The sequence below is a fragment of the Ambystoma mexicanum genome, chromosome 3p (genome assembly GCF_040938575.1).
Source record: "Ambystoma mexicanum isolate Mex_15411 chromosome 3p, UKY_AmexF1_1, whole genome shotgun sequence".
Lineage (NCBI taxonomy): Eukaryota > Metazoa > Chordata > Amphibia > Caudata > Ambystomatidae > Ambystoma > Ambystoma mexicanum.
The window spans coordinates 563,760,256-563,781,800 of NC_090925.1; the positions used below are offsets into that span (position 1 = coordinate 563,760,256).

A 21,545-nucleotide genomic window follows, 5' to 3' on the forward strand; every position below is an offset into this window, starting at 1 on the left:
CATGTCCAATAACAACCTCTGGCCGTCCTGACGGAAGTTGGTGGCCTTGAGCCAATCGCGCCGACAAAGGCAAACGGTGTTGCCCATCTGGCGGAACCCGGTGCCGGCGATATCCGTGGCCACCGTGATAGCATGGTCCGATGCCACCTTGCCTTCTTGTAGGATTTCAAGGGCCTCCGCCCTGTCGTTGTCTGGGAGGAAGGCGATTTTAAACCACAACTCCCTGACTTAGCGGGCCACGATGGCAAGAGCATTGGCCACCTTAATGGTGGTCGCCGCAGACAAGATGACCCGTCGTCCCATGGCGTCTAGCTTCTTTCCCTCGCCATCCGGTGGGGAAGTGGAAGTCTATGCCGTTACAGATTTCTTCCTGGCCGCCGCCGAGAACACAGAGTGCGGGGACGGCTGCGCTCTGAGACACTTCGGTGCAGAGTCTGCAACCCAGTATTTCTTCTCATACAGGTCTTTCTTCGACGGGGCCGAGGATGAGTTCTTGAGGAGTGACAGCCCTTCGTCCCAAATGTCGTCCAACAGCTGGATCGAGAGCACGGTCTTCCACTTGGCGTCTCGTTGTTGATAAAGGAATCCTCCCTCCTTCCTCTTTTCCTCAGGGTTGAGCTGAAACAGCTCTGAGGCCCTAGAGATCATGGCATGGAAGGAGCCAATTTCATCGGGGGGAGTAGCTCAGGGTACTGGCGACGGGAGATCTGTTCCGTCGTCCGTACCCATCGTCGCTGTATCCAGCTCAGTCTAGTCCCTCGGTGGATGGGATGCGGTGGTGGAGGCAGTTGTGACGGGAGCGTTGGAAGTGGCGCTCTCCTTCTCGTAGGACCTAGCCTCCTCGTCTGGGTCCTTCTCGTAGGACCTAGCCTCAACTACGTTTTTCTCAGGATCTGTTGTCAGGCTTTTAAGTTCCTCCTCGGAAGAGATCTTCGATTCCAGCTGAGCCACTGCGCCCCCCGCCCCTTCTGCTCGGCCAGGGGCGACGGTCTCGGGGAGATGATCGGCATCGTCTTCACGGGATTCTTCTCAATGGGCAGAAAAGACTATTCCCACCGAGCGGGCAGGGAAATTCTTGTCTTGGTGGATGTCTCCTGGGAACCGGCTCCACAACCTTCGCTAGGGACGCCATCACTCCCTCAATAGACTTTCGCCTGGTGAACCCGGGCCTTCAAGATCTTGGGCGCATCTGAGGCCTTCACCGTGGGGGGAGGGCCAGCGCCTCACTCTCCATTGGCTTTCTCCGTCGTAGTCTATCGGGCCTTCTCCAGAAGTTTACCCGGGTTCTCAGACTTCCTTTTCTTCGCCGAGCCGGAGCGTTGGCTCGTGGTTGACTGCGTCGGCAATGCTGCGCCCAGCCTGGCTGCCGCGGACCCCGTACCAATGGCGCTCCCGGTGCCTGGGGACTCACGGTGCTTTGCCTTCTGTTGCGCCCCCGTCGCCAGAGCGGCCTCAAAGGTCTTAGAAGACGGTTCAGATTTATCTTGGGAGAAGTATGTTGCCGGGGCTCACCTGCCACCGGGTTCTTCTTCTCCAGCCACTCGGCGAGCCGCTTGCGACGGTCCTTCATGGTGCGGGAGGACATGTCCTTGCAGAACGCACAGGCCTCCTCCACGTGCGATTTGTATGAGTGTAGGCAGTAAAGGCACCAGGAGTGCCCATCCTCCAGGAAAATGTTCCATAGTCCACATCCTGGGCACATCCTGACAGAGGTGTCGAGTCTCCCGTATCTTTGGCTATGTCCACGCGGTGTAGGCCTCAAGAATCTTCTGGAATCAACAAAAGGTCGCCGTTGAGGGGCGTAGAAGCTTCCAAAAACAGGTCCTCGTTAATCGGATGATAAATCGGTGGACCTTGAGGCTCAATTAACCGAAAAAATAGAGAAAACGCTTTGAAAAAACGTAATACGCAGTAAAAGCTCGAGAGCTATAGCAGGAGGACTCCCAACACTTGAGCATGCGATACAAATCTGAAGATGGCTTCCAGAGGAGGGGCTTAGGTGAGAGGGCAGTCATTGACTGGGGGCAGTATGAACCAGAGACCAGTGATTGGTTGTTAGGAGATAGACAGTCCAGAAGTGAAACAAACTTTTTTTTCTTTACTGAGGATTCCCAGCCTGACAACGGGGAATATTCATGAGCATGTGAATCCATGGAGAACTAGAAGAGGACGCCTGCTGCAACTCCTGGACCGTTGGTTTGCCCGGTGAAGCCCTGCTGCAGTGTCGAAATACCAAGTTTGCATCGACAGAGAAGCCCCTGCAAGGACGAATTCGCCCCTTGAGGTGGTGGGACCAATCAACTCCAAAGTAAGCAACCTGGACATACATCTCTGACCTGGTTGAATTTCCACAGACTTGCTGCTGGAAACCGTAGAGCCAGGGAGAGGCACACCAGTTTGTGTGCGTTGCTTTTAAGTTGGCCAAGAGTTCCAGGAAGATCCTTCTGACTCCCAGGAAGCAGGACTGACCGAGCCTCAACCCCCTCAGAGTGCGGGACCCCAGAAGCACGGAAAGTCCATTTCAGCAGCCAAGAACCACACGTTGCAATTTGCGGTAGACGCGAGGAGCTTAAACACTGAACAGCCACTGAAAGAGAAGTTTGTCGGTTGCACATTTTGACCATCCCAGAACAGTGCAGGAGTCCCCCGACGTCCTCCCTCTTGTCCGCACGACTGAGGCCCAGGAAAAGAGATCTGCAGGGCTGCAAAGGAACAAGAGTCATCTGCTGCATATTTTTTCATTTTAAAGGTACTGTACAAAGTCTAAGAGAACTTACCTCTTGCTGTAGAGTTGCTTCCATCTTCTACCACTCACAAGTCGAACAGCTTGTGGCCCTACATGGATTCATCTTTTTCTTCAAAGACTTCTGAAACATTGTGCAAAGACTTTTCTACAGCCTATCTAGACTCATTTCCTTTTTACTTGCTCTTCTCATTCTGAATGCCAACAGCAATAAATTAATGTCAACAGCACCCTAGCAGTTTAAGTCACCTACGGGTGTAGGTCCCTGCTGTATGCCATCCCAAACGGGCATTTACTGATTTTGAACTAGGATTGTGTAGTTTTGTAGTAGATTTGTGTGGCGCTTTACAGTGCTCCCTTCTGAAGAAGGCTTACATTAACTTACTGGTAAATAAATTAATAATTGTTTTATCAACAAACCCTGTGTGTAAGTGTTTGCTTGGATACTTGTCACTTTGAACCTCTGTGTAACTCCCCTATATCTCATATTGACGTCTCGAGATAAACCTGGCTACTCTTTCACACTACCAACCTGTGCGGTACAGACTTATACCAAAGGTTGGGTTACTACTGCCAGGTAGTCAGGGTTGTTGTAGTGCATCCTATGGGTACTGCATACAATCTTGCCTAACACTGGACATCAGGGTTAAACTTAGTAGCCCGAAGCCAGGCAGTCCTCATGTCCGTGCCGGTGCATATGGCCCGGCCAGAGGCATCAATGTGGGCCACGGTTGAATCCATGATGTCCTGCGCTACCAGCTTGGCTTCTCCTAGTCCCGCCTTGAAGCGCGCTTGGCTCTGCACTGGAAGTTCTGGAAGGAAGTCCGTTATTTCCCACCAAAGCCTTTGGTCAACAACTGCCAGCATGGCATCTGTGTTAGATTGACGCAGGTGCAGCAACTCGGAGTACAGCTTCTTCCCGTACGATTTGAAGATCATCTCCTCCTTGCCTAGCATTGACGAGGACGAGGTGGCAGAGGACGACTGAGGCTTAGAGTAGAGTGATGCAGCGACCACTGAAGTGTGGGGTTGAGGTGCGCCAACAGCAAGAGTGGATCCCCCTCCATCTGCCTATACTTGGCGTTGAGGCGCCGATTGACAAGTTGGGCAGAGTGTGGCTTGAGCCACCCTTCTTGGCCAAGGCTATAGCATCTTTCAGCATCGGGATATCCGTTCTGGTAGGGGGTCGTAGGGTGAGGACTTCTGCCAAGACGCCCTCCTCGGGCTGCTCGACCTCTAGTTGAGCAAGGCCCAAATATTCTGCCAAACCTGCAAACCGCTCGTGAAAGGCCTTTGCTGACAACGGCATGTCAGGGTCATCCTCCTTGTCTGTGTCCACGAGTGTGTCCGGCTGAGCCGGAGCGGGTGGAGGAGTGCTGGGCACCATGGGCTGCGGTGTGGAGCCTGGAGCTGGAGGCTGCTGCAGAGGCTGATGTGGGACCGCCTGTACTGTGGGAGGCAGGGGAGCTGGAATCGAAGGAGCCGGCAGTGGCAGCGGGGGCTGCGCTGGGGCCTGTGTCGCCAGAGCCATAGGAGGAATGACTATGGTCGACGGTGGAGTGACCGGAGGGACCAAGTCCCTGACTGCATCCAGCAGGAAGGGCCCCCCCTGTGAGGGGTTCACATCAGACCAGGAACCTTTTGAAGAACCTGTCTTCGGAGGCTGAAGAGGTGGCAGGTGATATTGACAGAGTGGCTAGAGGCTGCTGAGGCTGGAGGATGCTTTATCTCTGTTGCAGGGGGAACCTGCCCTGCACTGCTGATGGATAAACTGTAGGCAACCAGTCCCACCTTGAAACTCGTTCTCCCGCCTTCTCCATTCCTAGGAGTGGCATTGGACGAGCAGCCAGGTATGGCACGGCGGTCATTTTGTCGAGCTGCAAGCCATGTGCCGAAGTCGTGGTGCTTGGCTCCCTGGGCACGGCCTCCTCCAAGACTCTTGGCAGTGGAGCATTAGCGCTACTCTGCACCTCAGGCCTGGCCTGGAAGGCGTATTGGCGGTATTAGGGCATTTCCCCTTTGGTGTACACCCGGTACAAGAACCTTGTGGTCCCTCAGCACTGCTTCCCGAAGGATCTACTGACCCCTCGGCCGTGAGGACGGCAGTTGGCCTAGCCTCAGTACGTGTGCTGCTGCAAGAACCAGCGAGGTTCCTCCCGCTCGGGCGCTTCCTTGGGATGGAGTCCCTGTTATGCGGTGCGAAGAAAACAGGAGCCCTCCCTTGGGCTTCGATCTCTGTCTAGCGAAGTCCATTAAGTCTTCTGGAGGCAACCTTTCGAAGAGCTCCCTCCACCTAGCTAGCCTGTGCGCATGGAGTCAGTGAGTCGCACCTGGTCAACCTTCCCAGCCGCGGTCGGGGCCAAGGCAGCGGAGGCAAAGAGTGTGGGGGGGGGGGTCGGACATAGGGAAGAGCCTCCCACAGGTTGCACATCTGCTGAAGCCTGCTGAAGTCGAAATGCGCCAGGCCGAGGAGGAGCATGGCGCCGGAGGACCAAGTACCCGATTGACAAAAAGGAGACAAAATGATAGAATATTCCAGGGAAGAGCGCGTGGTATTACATGGCCGAAGCCAAACCAAGGAGCACTGGTCAAATCGACCCGTTCCGTTGACGCGGAAAAGGGGGACTGGGGTGTGGCGCTGATGGACAGAGTCAGGGTAGCGCATGATCTCAGGGACACACCCCCGCGAAACCTCTAAATTTTGAAGGGGAAGAAGATTTTTTCTGGTGAAAAAGGTGGTCTCCCGTCCCTAGGAAGGGACGCCCATGCAGTATGGAGGAAAGGAGACGGGACATAAGAGTAAGAGCACTTTCACCAGTCAGACATCGAGGGAGTGTGTTGTAATTCTTAACATTCACCAAGCCAGGGATCAGGTAGCAGACCCTCCTTTATTGAAAATACAGCATTCGAGCAAAAAACATTACAAGGTAAGTCCGTACAGGAGACAGAACCCCACCGCTGCATGTATGTATGCATCCATCCATCCATCTTCACATTCTCAACTTTTATTCGAGGAACACTCGCACCTCACACATACATTTTCCATTCTTCAATCCACCATCTAATATCATCCAGTGATGGTAACAAGCCTTAAGCGGGGTCCGTCACTGCTACCCATGAAAAAGCACACAAGAGTGCATGGACCCCCTCAATCACACAGACCAACCAGTCAAACATACAAACATTAATCAGGTCGTATACAAGAAATACCAGATACCCTGAAGGCAACTCATACCTTCACATACTCTGGCACGTACAAAATACACACACAACAGCGAGCCTCTAACACACACACACCTGTATACCGCATATGTGCATACAAACACAGCGACACAGATCGCTCTTCCCCATCGACCCCCAAGAGTGGAGAATGAACACCCATGGAAGAACAAGTTACTTACCAACTAACGTTCCTTCACCTGGATGTTCCCCCCACGTATTCCTCATCTTATGATATTCATATCTAGCCAGCTTTGGAAAAAATTCACTCGGCAGAGGGCGTTGTGCATGAGGTTGCGTACCACGTTGACGTCACCATCAATATAAGTAGCTAGTGCCGCGCCCCTTGGTTTCAGTTCTATTTTTGAGGAAATATTCGAGGAACACACAGGCATGCCTCCTGACTGAAAACTCTTCATGAGAGAGAAGTGTAAATAACGCAAACTGTACTGCGGGGTAGGATGGGAGGGGCAATGAGGAATACGTGGGAGGAACATCCAGTCGAAAGAACGTTACAGTTAGTAACTTGTTCTTCGAATGGATTGTGTCCTCCCACGTATTCCTCATCTTATGATAGACTCTCATAGCAGTACATTTTTAGGAGTTGGGAGTACTAATTATTTTTATCATGGACGGAATGTAGGACCGCCTTAGCAAATAATCCTTCATGGGAAGAAGAGGCATCTAAGCAGTAATGTTTAATGAAGTTATGCATTGATGCCTATGTTGGGCTGAACAAATATCTGCTACAGGGACTCCCCTCTTCAGAGCTGCGGAAGTAGCCATACCCCTTGTGGAATGGCTCGAAGCCCATCAGGCGGATCCTTTCTGGCCAATCTGTAGCACTACACTATAGCAAAAATGATCCAGCGGGATATGGTCTGTTTTGTCACTGCTAATCCCAATTTATGGACAGTATAACCCACAAAAAGTTGGTCATCCTGACGCAATCTTGACATTCTTGATATATAAAAACTGAGTGCCCTTTTTGGGTCCAGTCTATGAAACCTCTCCTCTTTGCCCAAATGAGGTAGTATGATTTTCTGTGACAAGTGAAAGTCAGAAACTACTTTTGGTAAGAAAGAGGGTTTACTTGTAAAAAAATTGTGTACGGAGGTTTGCATGAGAGAGCCTGCAACTCACCAAACCTGCGGGCTGATGTTCAGGCCACAAGGACAGTTATGTTAGAAGCCTCATGGGACAGGAATGCAGAGGCTCAAAAGATACACAAGTTAGAAAATTAAGTTCAAGATTTAAATCCCAAGTTGGGACATGAAAAGGGACTGGAGGGTACACATTACTAAACACTTTCAGGAATTGAATGATTAATGGAATTTTGAAATAGGAATCCTCTTCTGAAGAACGCTTGAAAATGGACAGCGCAGCCAAATAACCTTTATTGTTCCAATCTGGAGCCCCAGATTGGCTAAATGTAACAAGAAAGAAAGCACTATAGGTGTGCAACATTGGAATGGATCCACATTCTCATCTTTGCACTAGTTACTGAATTTATTCCAACGACACCGGTACAGAGACTTCATTGATGGCCTTCTAACCGAAAGCAAAATCTCCATTACGTCATCTGGGAGGTCCCAATACTTATATCTCAGCCTCTCAGAAACCATGCGTGAAGGCTGAGTGTCAACCTCTGGATGGAGAACCCGACCTTCCTCTTGCAAGAGAAGATCCTCTCTTTATGGAAGACGTATTGGAGAGCAGATGGAGATGTCCGGAAGGTCCGGGTACCACGTTCTCCTGGCCCAATCCGGGGCAATTAGGATCATGGTTTTCCTGAACTTTCTCAACCTCCTGATTACGTGAGGAATCACAGGGAATCAAGTAAACACATACAGAACTGGGAATTCCCAGTCCACTATGAATGTGTCCTAGAGCTCCTCTTGGAAATTCCCTTGAGCAGTACTGATCGCACTTTTGGTTGACCGAGGTCGCGAACAGATCCACCTGAGGGGTCCGCCAAAGGGTGAAGATCTCTTGAAGGACTTCCTGAGCTAGTTCCCACTCGTGGGATACTGTGCTCTGCCTGCTCAGAGCATCCACCGTTGTGTTCTTCTCTCCGGCTAGGTGAACTGCCGACAGAGATTCCTTCTTGTATTGCCCAGAACCAGAGCTGCATTGCCTCTCTGCACAGTAGTAGTGACCCTACCCGACCTCTCTTGTTGAGGTAATACATGGCCAGTGTGTTTCCTGTCATTAACAGGACATTCTTTCCATGTACAGAAGGCAGGAAGACCTTCAGTGCTCGTCTGATCACCCTCAGCTCCAAAAGGTTGATGTGTAGTTTGGAAACTCCGATGGAGATCAACAACCACTGATTGTCAGATCGTTGGTGTGGGCTCCCCACCCTGTGAGTGAGGCATCCGTCACTACTGTTTTCTCCAGCCATGGAGGCTGAGCAACCTCAGAAAATCGTAGGCTGGTAGACACTGGGCATTCTGGAATGTTGTTACCATCTGCAGAATGTGGAGAGCTCTCACCTCGGGAGGCGAGGCTTTGCCCGAGGAAGTATCCAGGACTGCTCCTATAAACTTGAGTCTTTGATATGGCATCATATGGGACTTCTTGTAATTGAGGGAGAAGCCCAACTTGTGTAGGGAGTGGCATTTGATTCCGAGATGTTCCTGAGCTTGTTCGGGGGAACAAGCTCTTATCAACCAATCGGCCAGGTAGGGGTAGATGTGAATCCCCCCCTCTCCTGAGATTCGCTATCCAAAAACGCCATCAGCTTGATGAAAACCCTCGGGCGGAGGTCAGCCCCAATGGCAGAACTCGAAACTGAAAGTTGAAGCCGCCAAACACAAACCTCAGGTACTCTGTGCTTGAGATGGATTGGCACATGAAAGTAAGCATCCTGACAGTCCAATGACACCAACCAGTCTTGGAGTTGGAGAGCCGCCTGAAGGATCTGAGAAAGGGTTACCATCTTGAATTTATCCTTCCTGAGGAAATTGTTCAAGCATCTTAAGTCCAAGATGGGCCTCAGCCATCCACCCTTCTCTGGGATGACAAAGTAAGGGGAGTACCAACCCTTGGTCCTCTCCACTACAGGTACATATTCTATTGCACCTTTCTCTAGCGGGGTTAAAATTTCCTGCACAAGGAGTGGATCTGGAATTTTGACAGAGTTGGCTGCTGGTGGATGGTCCAGAGGCCTTTTTAGGAAGGGAAGGCAGTAACCTTGAGCTACTGTTTCCAGTGCCCAAGCAATTGAAGTAATGCCCCGCCATTCATTCAGATGCTGAGACATTCTGTCTCCCACCGCAGTCTTGCGTGCTAAGGCCTCAGATTTGGAGGCAGCTGAGGGCAAAGATGCCGCTGCTTGCGCTGATTTCGCGTTCGCACCTCTTCCTCATCCACTACGAGAGAAATCTCTTCTACCTTTCTGTGCGGCCTATCCTCTTCCTCTACCAAATGAGTAGTATTTAAAAGAACAACCTCTCCAGGAAGATGTAACCGAATAAGGTTTGCATAGAGGTGCTAAGTGACTTAGCCACCGCCTTGGAGGTCTGCAGTTTTTATAAACTCTCAGCTTTACTGCCGAACAGCCTCGAGCCGTCGAAAGGCATGTTGAGTAGACTGGTCTGCACGTCTGGTGCAAACCCAACTTCCTCAACCACGCAAATCTGCGCAGCACTGTGCTTGCAGCCATGGATCTGCTGATGCTGTCAACAGTATCCAATTCAGATTGAAGACATTCCTCCATTGCCTCTTTCACAAACTCAGAAAGCCTACACTTTCTTCGCTTTCTGGAATATGATCAGCTGCCGCCTTTACGCAATCCCACAGGGTATGGGTAAATCTGGCCAGGGTACAGGTAACATTTGCTGATTTAAGGGACATACTGCCTGAGGAAAATACCTTGCGGGCCCAAGCGTCCACCTTTTTATCCTCTCTATCTGGGGGGATAGATGGATAAGCTGACTGTCTTGTGGAAGTAGCGGCTTTTACCACTAGACTTTCTGGTGTAGGGTGCTTCTCAGAAAATCAGAGTCGTTGCCCAACGGCCTATATTTTTTGGAAAGTCTTTGACTGCTGCAAAGACTCAGGAGTCTCCCAATTTGTAACCACTATTCTTTGAAGAGCTCTATGAAATTGAAGAACTGGGTCTTTTTGGGGGCCCTGGTCCGGGATGTCGGTCATATCACCCTGTTCAAAGTTTGGTAAAGACCTTCCCTAACCCATATATTCAACAACTCTGTTCATCAAGTTCCTGTACCCTGAATCTGCATGTTCTTCAGGATCAGGTTTTTGAAAAACTCAAGTGACGTATCAATGCCACTTGCAGAGAAGGGTATCACAAAGGTCTCAATCTTGACTTGGGGTCAATCAATTCCTCTCGCACATCTCTAGTACGAAACTTTACTCCAAAAGGAGATATTTCTTCCTCCGAGACACTTTCTTCTTCAAATCTCGAGGACATGGACTTAAAAAAGTCTGATTTAGGTAAAAGGTGTATACCTTTTTTTCCTGTTCAGGAATTTGTCTCGAGGGAATCTAAGGATTCTTTGAAATAGTCAGTGACAACTTCGATAAAGTAGCCAATTTCTCCTTCTGCGTCGAGGTGGTCGGTGCCGATGAACTCGTCGAGTGCTTTGACGATATAGGGTTCTTTGCCATTACCGGGGAATCACTCAAATCTCGAGAAGCCTTCGACGTTTTAACATCGGGTCGAGATCATCGGGTCGAGATCGAGTTTCCTCCTTAGTAGTTTGACTCTACTGCATCGTCCAAGGGAGCGACAGGGGTCTGGCTCTTTCGGGGTTTCTTTGAGGGGGTTGGGGACGCATTCTCAAAGACCTTCATCATTTGTTTTTTCAATTCTTCCCATTTTCTTAGTGAATCCGACCTAGTCGGACATCTTACCAATTTGGTAGATGTGTCAGACGAAGAGGATGGAAATCTGTCTCCTCTTCATCTTCTTTTAAGAAGATGAACGCCAACGCCTCGATCTACTACGTGATCAGGATCTCTTTGAATGCTTGCGCTGACCGAATCTCTCGATTCGACTGACTTTTTATGTTTTGAAAAGGTCTTCGTAGCTTCCTGCCCCACCGCCAGTTTACCTTTTCTCTCACGAAGAGCTTTCTCCGTCATCGACTGACACGAGCCACAGTCGGCGGTCCGATGCTCCGAACCCAGGCACCCAAGACAAACACGGTGGGGGTCAGTGATTGACATTTTAGAGCCACAGCCGACATTTTTTTTTACCCCGTCTTGGGAGTAGAAGGGGTAAAAGACTACAACATTTTCTTGAAAAAGAGCGAAGCAATCGGAAAAATTGATGTGTTGCCAACGGGCAAGGCACGAGCTACTACTGATGGCGACGTCAACACGAGGGACATCCAAAGCAGCAAAGCTGGCGAGATAAGAATATCATAAGATGAGGAATATGTGGGAGGACACAATCCATTCGAAGTAGAGGGTACTTATAAAAAGACACTTGCGACTTTGGTTTACTAGGGGTGCAGGCCTGAAGCCACAACAGAGGAGCAACACCCACAGCATTCTAGTTAGAGCAGCAATGAGAAGGAGTAGAAGTGATGGTATTATAGGATTGAGCCAAGCACAGTACAAAAGTGACACCAGTTTATGCAGAGGAGATGAGGCTAGAAAGCAGATCAATGCTATCAATAAAACCAGGTGACCAAGCTAGATAAACGGAACATCTGCCGCTACACGAAGAAACGCGAACGAATGCAGGAGGTTCAGGGGGGTGGTCTTGTTCCAACACATGAGGTTAACAAAGGGGTCCTTAGCAATGTTACAATACTAAGAAGCCACACATCAGGCAAGAACCAATGGCCTTACCTACCCTAATGCAGTGCTGATCAATCCGTCCCTGGACCACCACTGTGGGAGCCAGGGATGAAATGCAGCAAAGACGAAGATAAAAAAAAGCCGAATTGAGATAAAATGACAAAAATAAGAAATGGCCCAGACTCCCACCCCAAGAGCAGAGTGTTGAATTTAAGGAGTAGTAACTGTTATTACTGGATTTGCACATGACGTTACCACACCAGCAGACGCATGTGGACCAAATGTCTGCAAACGCTTGCCGATCACTCAACTAAATTGCATACAGTTAAATAGTCAACCACGTACAGGTTACTTCTAATCACACTATTGTGGCTACTAAGCCAGATAAGCCATACAAAAAAATACACTTCTTCTGCAAAACTAAAAAAATAAAATTTAAAACCAAGCAAAACGTTCTTTTGCCTGCCCATCATGCGAGGTGCGTCAGTACCACTCCAGCACACACACCCTTGCACAAGAACATGTGCAACCAAATACAAAGGGGATCCATTATCCCAATGCCAAGTGTGTTGTTACCACTCTAGTACGCGCACACCCCCAAACCAACCTTACCATACACAGAACTTCTAGACAAAACTATGATGCTCAACTTTTCCCCACAACGGTAAATGAAACAAGTATTACTGTTTTCATTAAGACAAAACTGTTTAGCCATTGCCAGATTAGCTCCAACCCAAAAGAGTAATAACATAATTATAGGACAATAAATAACTTCCTCAAAATAGTTAAATGTACATGCTATTTTTGAGGAAAATGTATAACTCGCATCACAAGACATTCACCATAACCAGGCCAAAACATTTGCATAATGGACTCTTCGCAAATAAGTAATGCTGTGTTTTGATTGTGGAGAACTGAGGGGGCGAGTAACTTCACGCCTGGCTAGTAGCCTGCAGACTGAAATTGCAATCCTTGCTATAACCATTATATGGGGTCATTGCTCAAGAGGAGATGGAAAAGAATGCGCTTGCTTGGAGCAAGCACATTTCGAGGCTAAAAGAGAAGAGGCCTGGGTCAAATTACTGAACAGAGGTCTTGATCTTGCCCCAGTCACCATTCACAGTTACCCCACAGACACCATGTCAGAAATATTGTCACAATACACCCTTCCCTGGCACAGCTGAAGCATGTAACAGTTGCTTCATAGTGTCCACAGGCAGGTTGTGTTTTCTAGTGTTAACCAAACCCATACTGTTAATTTTCTATATGTATTCCCTCATAAGACACTTGTCAAGAAAACAAAGTAAACAAAGAAATCCAAGAAGGTTCCCTTGGCTAACCAATATCCAATAGAGGCAGCATTTGCAAGAACCTCATCACTTCACCAGATTGGGGTTTCAAGACACAAAGATACAGGACTTCAGGCCTTTAAAAAGTTGGTGACTCCCACATAGTAACTTCAGAGCTTAAGGAATCCCATTGTTCCAATCAGAAGGTAGCAAGCAAGAACATTTTTATACTAAACCTACCTCTTCAGTTGGTTCAGTCTTTATTTTTATCTCCTTTTCTTGATTAGAAGGAACCGTAGAACTGCTGCACTGGCCTATTTTATTGTCCATTGCTTCCATCTTAGGCTTGATGTCCTTTGAAAGTTGGTCTTTAGCATCATCCTGATCAAGCAAATATCTAAGTAGCGCATTGTTTTCTTTTTTCTTAGGACTTAACTGTTCTTGTTTCACGGTTCCTTCACCACACGGAGCAGAGTTACTTGAATCCTGAAAGCTGTCTTTACCTGTAGCTTCAGCAGTGATCTTTGCAACCTCTGCTGGAGAGTTCCCATTCTGTAACAACTTGTGTAAAATCCTATGCTTTTCTTGAAGCTGTGACCCATGCAAGTTTGAAGTAGAAGAGACACTTGCAGACGTTGAGGAAGAGACCCCTGAAGGACTTGTGACACTGGAAGACTCCTTACACCCAGATTCCAAAATGGAGCTTGGTACACTGGTATGCACTCGCTCGTCTGTAGAACAGGTGAGTAACTGGAGAAGTTTTTTATGTCCCTTGCTTTCAGGCTGCCCCCTCGGATTTTCTATTCCTTCCAGAATGCCTTCTTTACTGTCTTTCTCACCATGGAGATCTCGGTTCGACTGGCACAATGAAGTCTCCACTTGGCTTTGATCACAATAAGTCCCAGAAGGGCTTTTACATTCTTGACTACTAATTTTACTATGTGGAGTCATGTTCATGTTGGGAGAGGTGTCCAGTTTGGGGCCGGGGGAAGATAATGTTGATAAAAGAGAAGTCCCAACACCTTCACTGATCGCATGAAGGGCACTCAAAGAACTGCTAGAAAAACTCCCACATCCAGTGCTGCTTGCAGATCCCATTGGTGAGTGCACCCCTAAAAAACACAATGCACATCAGTTACTTGTCAACGCATTCAAAGAAATGACTCATTCCAATATCTAAATTCCAACAAAACAAGTGCATACTTCAAATAATAAATTGTTAAACAATCATAGCAATGTCATGAAATTCTGTTCGTGGATGTTAATGCTTTTCTCTCAAAGGGCACAAGTAAACTTTTAATCCTAAACGGAACACAGTTCACTAAAACAGATATTTATAATGGATGTGCAGCTTGGCTGAAAAGCGTGTGATCTGTTGGGCAGATTTCACATTTCTATGCCAAATCTCCTTCGCCTGCGATACCCCCAGCACTTTTTGCTGGACTCATGGATTTGTTGGTCTGTTCTCCTGAGTAAGTGGGAGCCTTTTTCCAATTCTCATCTTTGGGAAGCTTAGTTATTGTTGTACTTTATTTTATGGCGTCATGTTTTCCTCCCTATTTCTAAGGAACGTTATGTTAAAGGATATTTATACTGCGCACTATCACCACCTAAGTGATCCCCTGGCAGATCTGAATAGCAAGAGGGTAAGGTGGGGGGGTACGACTGAGCGGGATGAAAGTGCAAGAGAGCTGTGATGTGGTGTTGGTAGCTTCAATTCGGTTTACACCGTTCGCTGAGCCTGCGTGTGCATTTCGGTTGCTAGCAATCATGTGCTGCTTGTGCGAGGCTGTGTGTGGTTTGTTTCGTTGTTGAGGTTTAGTTAGTGCGGTTTGTTGTGCTTTAGAGGTATGGTTGCGTTTAGAGTTTGAGAGGTGTATGCAGACGGGTGAACTTTATAGCAGGGTTGGTTAGTGGAATCACTATTTAGGTGTGACGCAAGGCTAATCTTCACACTTCTATATCAATGTGATGCACGTTAATCTGAAATTTACTTTTGTAGCACACCACTTTTTGTGCAATGCTGCTGGGAACCCTTTGGGCTTCCCTTTGTATTTTAATTTGTTTTCCTTGTGTGAGCTACTGTTCCCAAGCATAGAGGGATACTTTTTATCCCTTCTACATTTTTATTGCGAGATCAGCACACCCCCACCTTATGTTGAGTGCTGAGAGGTTACACTGTATCCCCTTTCTCACTGCTCCTGTAACATTTCTGTTACGTCTGGCATACCTGAATGGATGGTGGCAGTGGACGTGTGCTACAGACTTTTACATTATTTTTACCCACTGGGTCTGTTCACAGCCTCGGTAATGCACAGAAGGGTCACCAATTCTCAGAAATGGTGGCTGTATTCTTTTTTGCAATTTCTTGTGTGCTTGTCCTCTTAGTCCTTCTGCCGTCCTGGGTGGGGGTGGTCCTAGTGCACTTTTGTATTTGACAGCAATCCTTTGTGAAGCCCGCCAAGGTTCGAGGGAGGAGTCAAACTCCACAGCCCTTTGTCTTCTGGCATGCCTGCCTGGAACCAGTCCTAACTGGGATGCTGGCTGTCCCGAAATGACAGCCTCCACCCAAAGTTTGAATGCAGCATGAGTGCTGATAGGCTGGGTTCCTGGATAAATGGCCTGGATCTGGAAGCTGAACACAAGTCGACCACAGGAACAGAAGAACCGAAGATGAAGAGGACCACAGACGCCTTCAGCCCCTTCCAGTAACCGTTGAAGCCTGCTCAAGTAACTGCTGCTGTCCTGACCTGACCCGATTTTTGAATCGACAGGGAAGCTCTGAAGAGGAAGACTTCCTCCCATGGACTGGTGGACATAATGCAACATTCCTCGTCTGCAAACCACCAATACCCTGGGACCTGCGACCATCCTGCAGCGCATAGTCTTCCCTTGAACAAACTCTGCCGAAACTTTGGTTGACTCCTTCAGGACTTCCAAAAGCAGGAATCCAATCCTTAAAGTCCCCTGTAGAGAAGGAGCCAAGTACCCCCACCTCAATCGACCCGCCCCTTTTACCTGTATGTTGGAAACCAGTATGTGACGTATACAGAACAGCTGAATCGACAAAGAGCAGAATATGGACTCAGTCCAGTGCAAGGGCCAGTAATTAAGAATCTGGGAGCCAAGGTACCCACTGATAAAACCTTATCTGCATACAAAGAAATATGATGTCCATCTGAATGAGATCCCTGAAGAAGCAGAACCAATAAACGGCAAGGATGAATGGTAGTATCATTAAACATTGCCAAGTATATGTTATATGGAGCTGAAGATGAAGTGAAGTACATAAAAAGATAGTGACCAGAGTGCAGATATTCTATAAGGCATCGAGAAAGCAATAAGGATAAGTGATCTGTTGGGCTCAAGGTGAAGAACTTTATGCCACAGAAACAGATGAAGATATTAAATCACTTTACACATGTACAGATTCGGAAGAAATGCAAGCAGCAAAGTAATCGTGAAGCTAGCTCTAAGCTTAAAGTAAATAGATTGCGGCAAGCGCCAACGTATACATACATAGGAATGAGAGAATTATGGATGTTTCCACTAAACGTATTAAAGCAGGTTGGACATTAGCAAAAAGGCCTCAGTTCAGTATGTCACAGTTAAAAAAGCAGACATTGAATTGCAGAAGCAAAGCTCAGAAAGGCTAGGTTGGATGAGCCCTATGGAGCCAAGGTCTCCACAAACTAGAGTAAACTGACGTTTCATACAAAAATCGTGTCAAAGAACAAACCTCCTGTTCAAAAGGAATGAACAGAACAAGGAAGAAGTCAGAGGTCTAGGTCTAGTGGAATAGAATATTAAGTACACAAAAAGGCACCATTTTATGTTCTCTAGTCACATGGAAGCATGAAGTTGGATGAACGAGATGGTCACACCTACGCATGAAGGCAGACTGCGCTTCTCAAGCCATAATTTTTTCAAAGCGAAGAACACTCTCAAGGACGAAGTTCAAAGGTCTAATTGACAGACCACTGAGGTGATGATGGATTGATATGCTAATTGGTGGGAAGCTAAAGTTAAGGGAACCTCACCAGCATCTGGACAGCCAGCCTGCAGGCTGCTAACATAGGTGGAAAAGTACTGAAGATGGTTAAAGTGGCAACCAATTATAGAGGACCTGTGTATTCAGGGGTCCTATAGTGTGTAAACCATTAGGATGTTGTGTATTTAGTGACGTTCATAGTGGTCATTTTTAGAAGAGGGCTTAGTTGACCACCTGATGTTAAGTAACCAATCACATAGTTACACTTTTCTAGACTAGTGTGGGTCACATACTTAGATGCTCACTCAGAGCCAATCACCCATGCTTATAAGTTTTTGTAGTTTGCCACGTAGGATGACGTTGGTAGTGACGTAGGCCAACGTCATTGATGACACATTTTGCTTTTAAAACTACAGTTTTTTATTAAATGCTTTGAGTGTCGAGCGTTTGCGCTGATGTTCATTATGCTCCCTGTTTTAGATAATTGATAATAAAACAGTCTTCCCTTTGTCAACTTCCTGAGACGGCTCTATTATGTGATGTACGAGTAAGATCTGCATCCCCATTCATCTCGAGGGTAATTGCTGCTCATCAAAAGGAGCTGGACTATCCAGTTCACCCCTCAATAGAGTGCAGAACCAAGCAAGCGAGGCAAATCAGACGAGAACCGTTCACTGGTCTCTGAAAACGCAGCAAAATCACAGATCTGCATTGGAGCATGAAGAAAAATCCCTTTTCTCGTCTGCTGCTGTGAAATACCATCCAGAGTCCCTCCTTTCATCACCAAGACCAAGGAACAGTAGACCAGGTCCAGCTTAATCTTCCTCATCACTCCTAAGGTACTGTGGGACTCCATGTACTACTTACCTAGTCATTATGTCCCTCCTGTGTGGCTAGGGGGTTAATTTGTGTGGTTGAGTGTTCACCCATACATGTTCACGCAGGCCTAATGGTGGAAGGCATGCAGGGAGCCTTCTCCAAAGTCCCTGAACCCTTTCACTTTTACTTGCTCCAAAAGAATTCCACAGGCACGCTTGACTTTTCTACAGTTTGTACCTGGCTTTATGAACCCCAATCTGGTCCTGAAAGACTCAGGATTAGATAGGGAAGGACTACAAAAGTCTAGACTCTGATAAGATTGCTAAGTAACTTAACTTGTGTTGGTGTAGTTTCTATCATAAGGATCTGAAACCAAGTTGTTAACTTTGAATTGTGTCTACTATACTAAAAACTATTACAAAGTTATTACTCACCTCGGAATTACATCTATTAATTCTGAAAGTTATTAGCAAGTTCCTATTTTGCTTTGAATGGTTTCTGGTATTCAGAAAAGTAACTACAAACTCTGCAACGAGTTTACTGCTTGTGTGGGGCGTATACCTCCACATTATTCCAGAAACTGAATAACTTACTTCCTACTTACCTTTGAATTGTGTATACGATTATAAGAAGTAGCCACAAAGTTTACTACAAAGTGGTTTTCACTTACCTTGAATTGCATAATGCCATTCTATAAGTCTTTTACACTGTGGTTCACTTACAAGTATTGCGTTGGTTATGCATAATTTGTGCTTGTTGTGATAGTACTTACCTTTCTGAAGTTCTCTATGTGTGTATGTATACATTACTCACCATAATCGTATTTCTGATGCTTGTATCTGGCTTGGATTCACATGCTATGCATAGGCCGCCATCTAGTGGAAGCTGCAGAGTATTAAAGTTACTGTTTTTGAAACTCGAAAAGGGACGTCGACAGGACGTGCCAGTAAGACTACCCCTAGTGTGACGTCCACTGTACCCATGGTCCTTCACGCGTCTAGGTCCCTCAGATTGTTTTATTTCTGACATGAGGTTCACTGAAGTGTAGCATGAGTACAGGTGTAGTAAAGCAGATATGTATCAGATAAAGCCCAGAGAAAAAAATATCTATAACTTCTACTCCAAGGGGAGGAAGGGTGGGCGCATGTGAATCTAAGAAAATACAAGCATCAGAAATATGATTATTGTGAGTAATGTATCCCTTCTGAGGCTTGTGGAATCTGCTTAGATCACATGCTATGCATAAATTAGCGGGCGTTTGGAGAAGGTGGTGGGTTGTGAGAAGTTATAGCGGCAAAAAGATGTTCTAGAACCGCTTGTCCCACCTGGATATCTGCTTTAGAGTGTGTCAATGCAGTAGTGCTGAGTGAAGGTGTGTACTGAGCTCCATGTAGAAGCTTTGCAAATGGCATTTGCGATAAAAGACAGAGTAGCTCCTGTACACCTTGTGGAGTGAGCTAGAACTGAATAATCTCAGCCCTTTAAGATGAGTAGCAATTACCCTGGAGATGGATGGGGATGCAGATTTTATTCATACATCAATAATCAAAACGACTCAGTTGGTAAAAAGGATAAATTATTTTCAATAGTCTAAAACAGGGAGCACAACGAACATCAGAGAATTCGCTCGATCCTCTTACTCAACGAGTTTCATAAAAAACAGATTATATAGCAAAAACTGGTCATCACTGACGTTGGCCTGCGTCACTACCAATGTCATCCTATGTGGCAAACAACATAAAACCTAATAGCAACTGTGATAGGCTCTTAATGAACATCTAAGTATATGATCTATACTAGTGTGGGAAAGTGAGTGAAAGTGATAGGGTAACATCAGGTGAGGCAACTAAGCCCTCCCCTCAAAATGGCCACTATGAATGTCACTAAATACACGACGTCCCATTAGCTACACAAACTATAGGACCCTTAACTACGCGGTTCCCCTACAATTGGTTGGCACTCTAACCTCTGTCAATACTTTTCCACCTACGTCTACGCTGATTGGACTTCCAGGTGCTGGTGAGTTAGTCTTAACCCCAGCTTCCGACCAACTCATATCAATCTATCATCACCTCAGTGGTCTGCTGGCAATTAGGCTTTGAAGCTCGGCCTTGAGTTTGTTCTGTACTGTGAAGAATCGGGGGAGTGAAGGCACGCTCTGCCCTAATGCGTAGGTTTGAGCATCTTGCTCGTCCAACTTCATCCTTCCACGTGACCGAAGACCACGATTTTGAGCTTTTACTGTCTTTAAAATACTATTTTCTAATAGACCTCTGACGACTTCTTTGTTTGTGTCTTTGAACATGAGTTTTGTTCTTTTGCACAATTTGTATCCACCGCTAGTTAACTTTATCCTGATAAGACCTTGGCTTGGCTTCATGGCTCGTCCAGCTTCGCCTTTCCGAGATTCACTTTCAATTCATGCGTTTTCTTACTGCAACACATTAGAAATGAGGCCTTCTCTCTAAAGTGCAACTCGGCTATAACACGTAGTGGAAACATCTATCCTTTACTCTTTATGCATACATGTATATATTGGAGCATGCCGCAATCAATTCACTATAAAGCTAGCCTCAAGAATACTTGTCTGCTTGCGTTTCTTTTGCATCTGTACACGTGTTAACTGTCTTGATATCGGGGGCGTGGCTACGAGGGCCATGTAGGAGGACATGATCTGGAGGAGCTCCCGAGATCCTGTAATGATCCGGGCAAAAAAGTGCGTGATGATGGCCCGACGACCGCTGAAAATACACATGTCGGTGTGTGAATGATTGGGCCACGCGGGGTGAACTTTTGGATGGTGCAGGAGGAACGGCGGCAGAGATCGGTGCGGAAGAGATAAGGAGCGCCGGAGACGAAAGACTATACAAAGTGGCCGACCAATGTCCAGAACAAAGGAAGAAGCAGTCCGCACGGTGACCTAGCGAAAGGGGCGTACTGAGTGCACATTTGTCACTTGTGCAAAATACAGGTCCTCTGGGTCATGTCGAATAGAACGGTGAGGCCGAAGGCGAAACAGCCCACCTTAGACGACTTTGCTAAGACGTCCCCGGGTCAAGACATTACCAAGAGCAGGGACAAGCTGCCTGCAAGCGGCATGACGACTTCGGGCGCTAACCAAGAAGTCCTAGCTGCGATTGCGGACCTAAGGGCGGGCTGGGAATCTAAACTCGAACTAGCCGTCACTGAACTGAAAACGGCACTGGACCTCAAGGTCGGAGAGGTGCAGGAGGACGTTAACCTACTCCGACAGGATGTCAGGGCCTTGGCGGAGCGCACGGAGTCCCTTGAAAAGGAAGTTAGCCCGAATACTGCGGATTGCGCCTCCCATAAAGCCGAATTGCATGCCCTGATACAAAGAGTGGGCAACTTGGAGAGCAGAGCGGAGGAGGCGGAAGGACGAGCCCGACGAAACAACATCCGCATCGTGGGCCTGCCGGAGGGATTGGAGGGCCACAAATCCACGGAATTCATTGAATCCATGCTACTGCAAGAGATACCCGGAGGAGCCCTATCCCAAGGATTTGCAGTGGAAAGGGCACATAGAGCTCTAACAAGGAGGCCGCCGCCAGGGAACCCGCCTAGGCCGGTGATAGCCAAAATTCTTAATTACCGAGATCGGGAGAGGATACTGGAACACTTTCGTAAGGGAGGAACGATCACACGAGGAGCAGCAAACATCACGGCCTACCCGGACTACACCCTGTCT

The 21,545-nt window shown here is 47.4% G+C and overlaps 1 protein-coding gene across 6 annotated transcripts in view; it reads right to left on the reverse strand.

Moving 5' to 3' along the window:
- The window catches only part of NCOA3 (nuclear receptor coactivator 3), a 1,125,593-nt gene that overhangs the window by 384,572 nt on the left and 719,476 nt on the right, over positions 1–21,545 (reverse strand). For all 6 annotated transcript variants that reach the window (XM_069651291.1, XM_069651290.1, XM_069651288.1 and 3 more), the window contains one exon: positions 13,267–14,138. In XM_069651291.1, coding sequence (XP_069507392.1) covers positions 13,267–14,138 — 872 coding nt within the window. The remainder of the gene's footprint in view (positions 1–13,266; positions 14,139–21,545) is intronic.